Genomic DNA, 3,421 nt, shown 5'->3' on the forward strand with positions numbered 1-3,421 from the left:
TTGCCCAAATTCTTTCCCAAACGCAAAAAAAATTGGACTCGAACTCAGACCCAACTCAGACCCGAATCCGACTCAAACCCGGACCCGACTTAGATCCGACCCAATCCAACCCGATCTTTAACGGGGTCGGATCTGAATTTAAAATTAGAATCCTAACAAAAAATCGAATCAGATCGGGATCATTCAGGATCCGATCCGCTTCGACCCGACCCATTTGCACCCCACCTAAGGTCAATGCATTAATGCTAGTTTTGCGGTTCCTTGGCCTGTCTATCCTCATATCCAGCATATGTATAGAGACAACCGTAGCAGAAGAAACAAGACGCAAACTGTTTGCAGCCATGGGTTCACCTCATGCCATCATGATACCTTATCCAATGCAGGGCCATGTCAACCCCTTACTAGCTCTCTCCCACTCCATGGTTGCCCATGGCTTCAAGATCACATTCATCAATTCCGAGTTCAACCATGACCGAGTCGTTGCTGCCTTGTCCCAGAAAGATGGTGATGGAGCGGAAGGGATACAAATGGTTTCCTTTCCGGATGGATTGGCACCTGGTGAAGACCGCAATGATCTCCGAAAGATTACTGAAGGCTTCTTGAGCGTCATGCCTCGATGTTTGGAGGAACTCATAAACCAGATGAACACATCAGGAGGTGACCGGGTTGCATGCGTTATCGCCGACGTGAACATGGGGTGGGCTCTCGAAGTGGCGCAGAAGATGGGCATCCGGTCGGCTGGCTTTTGGCCTGCATCTACTGCAGTGCTTGCAATATTTCTGAGCATTCCCAAGATGATCCAGGATGGAATCATTGATGCCAACGGTAAGACATGGTTTTTGCCTATTTTCTCTGACAAGTGAAACAATTCAGAGCTTGAAATTTTGCATAGCACAGGAGAAAGTGATTAAAAGTTCCCAAAGGATGAATTTATTCCTGACCAGTATTATAATATTGGTATATTATCCTGGTGAAACATCAGCACACACTAATCATATGTAATTGTGTTCTTATTGCAATAGTTTTGAAGATCAAATATGTTTTTTTTTCTCTCTCTTTTTTCTGATCAGTTAGTTTTCGTGCGGTATACAGCTTTTTATTCAGAAAATTCATGAGCAAAACCAGAGGGAAGCAAAATCATACAAAGCCTTATGTGGATGATTTTTGCCAACAAAAAGCAGAGAACAAGGTTTACTATTATGGTTAACATGATGTGCAGTTGTTACTCGGCGAACACCAGCAGGAATCAAATTAGAGAACTCCTGACCAGTGTTATAATAAATTGGTATATTATCCTGGTGAAACAACAGCACATACTAATCATATGTCATGGTGTTCTTATTGCAATAGTTTTGAAGATCAAATATGTTTTCTCTCTCTCTCTCTCTCTCTCGATCAGTTAATTTTCGTGTGGCATACAGCTTTTTATTCAGAAAATTCATGAACAAAACCAGAGGGAAACAAAATCATACAAAGCGTACATCAGCAGGAATCAAATTAATGGAAGAAAAAGGGTTGAGTTTTAATAAAGATGAAAGAAAGAAGAAGAAAATGGGAAAAAATTCCATCAAACTACTGGTAGTAATTATTGGTAGCCACCATTGGTTTTCTTCAGTTTTTTAGGTGTTATTTAGATGCTTCTTCAATTGGAGAAACTGGTTGCTTTCACATAGCCAGCATGTTTAAAATAAAAAAAAAAAATCTCCATATGTGAGGACAAGTTCCAGGATAACAAAATGATCATCAACGATCTTTTCTATTTGCATTTCATGCAGGAATGCCACAAAGGAGTGAGACTTTCCAGCTGAGCCCCGGCATGCCATCTGTGAACACAAGCCAATTTACATGGAATTCGGTCGGTGATTTCGAATCACAAGTAGTCATCTTCAAGCTCATAGTCAGTTTTTGTCAAGCAATGCAGCGTGCTGAAACAATCATTTGCAACTCATTCTACGACCTTGAGTCACCAGCATGCACCCTCTTTCCAAACATACTGCCTATTGGACCATTACTCACAGGCCAACAGTTTGGAAAGGAAGTTGGGCATTTCTGGCAAGTGGATACAACCTGCATGAGTTGGCTGGATGAGCAACCTGCTAACTCGGTCATCTATGTCGCATTTGGGAGCTTGGCAGTCTTCAACCAGCACCAATTCCAGGAGCTTGCACTTGGGCTTGAACTCTCTGGCCATTCATTCCTGTGGGTCGTAAGACCCGATCTCACAGATGGGATAGATGATGCCTGGTTAGATGGGTTTCGAGATCGAGTTAAAGGCCAGGGAAAGTTGGTAGGATGGTCTCCTCAACAGCAGGTACTGGCTCACCCTTCCATTGCCTGCTTCATTTCTCACTGTGGTTGGAATTCAACATTGGAAGGGGTGATGAATGGAGTTCCTTTCCTCTGCTGGCCTTACTACGTCGATCAGTTCCTCGACCAGACCTATATCTGTGATGTTTGGAAGATTGGTTTGAGCATAGAACGTGATGACCAAGGGTTTGTTCCAAGGGAGCAGATCAAAGAGAAGGTGGACCAAATATTTGGCAATGAGAAGATGAAGGCCAGGGCCTTGATGTGGAAGGATATTGCTACTAGGTGTACCCAGGAAGGAGGGTCTTCCTATAAGAATTTCAAGACCTTCATAGATTCCATGAAAGAATGACATGTTCATTTGCTAAGACACATGAATCTTTTGTATTTGCTTCATCCAACTCCAAATTAAGGTCAGATGAATGTTCTATGTAGCATTTGGATACAGCCAATGAAATGGTCAGTGTACTTACTGATATTTAAGTAATATGCTGAGTTCCTACAAGTGTCTGCAGTTTTGGAAATCAGCATCATCAGTGACTGCTGCCCTTCACTGGTCGTTAATTTGAACAGGCAAAATTTAATTCTTCTTTCAACATGCCCTCCATGATGACAAAAGCTCAGCCTTGAGGTAACAAACTCATAATTTTCATTAGGGCCTCGTCATGATCTTTGCTGACGCTTTCATCTATCTATCTAACTTAGCAGTGTTTTTAAGAAATCAACTGCCTTTTGCCAAGTATCACTTAGCATTATTTAGGACAACCATCTCTGTGGCTGATTTGGCATAAAAATTCATGGTACTGAAGATTTTTGACAGCGAAATATACCTAAAACTTTCTCTTGACTTGGGATAAAAAAAGAACAAGGAAAAAAACAGGCGAACCATCAACTTTATCCTCCACGGCTCCAACAAATCATGTGAGTCTCCACATATATATGGCCAACGGCCGCTATCAAAAAAGTTCAGAACCAAACAAGCCGACTGAGCTACACAAACTGATAGTGGATAAAAATTCTAAACAAAAATGGAATTAAATATCGGGTGGAACTGTCTTTAGCTTCTTTTGCATCTTTGGTACCTTTTATTTTCCTAATAAAAGTGGTTAGGTTT

At 41.5% G+C, this 3,421-nt stretch overlaps 1 protein-coding gene across 1 annotated transcript; it reads left to right on the forward strand.

The window, feature by feature from the left end:
* The first annotated feature begins 286 nt into the window (after nucleotides 1–286).
* LOC113462155 (UDP-glycosyltransferase 83A1-like) lies at nucleotides 287–2,812 on the forward strand. Its single transcript, XM_039115764.2, has 2 exons — nucleotides 287–825; nucleotides 1,776–2,812. The coding sequence occupies exons 1-2, from the start codon at nucleotides 342–344 to the stop codon at nucleotides 2,657–2,659; spliced, it is 1,368 nt and encodes a 455-aa protein (XP_038971692.2). The 5' UTR covers nucleotides 287–341; the 3' UTR covers nucleotides 2,660–2,812.
* Nucleotides 2,813–3,421: the final 609 nt, after the last annotated feature.

The sequence above is a fragment of the Phoenix dactylifera genome, chromosome 9 (genome assembly GCF_051530095.1).
Source record: "Phoenix dactylifera cultivar Ajwa chromosome 9, Ajwa_hap1_PhDact_Kaust_v1.1, whole genome shotgun sequence".
In the NCBI taxonomy this organism is placed as follows: domain Eukaryota; kingdom Viridiplantae; phylum Streptophyta; class Magnoliopsida; order Arecales; family Arecaceae; genus Phoenix; species Phoenix dactylifera.

Coding starts and splice junctions, on each gene's coding strand:
- LOC113462155 (XM_039115764.2), top strand. CDS start 342: ATGGGTTCACCTCATGCCATCATGATACCTTATCCAATGCAGGGCCAT. Junction 826..1,775: donor TGGAATCATTGATGCCAACG/GTAAGACATGGT, acceptor CATTTCATGCAG/GAATGCCACAAAGGAGTGAG.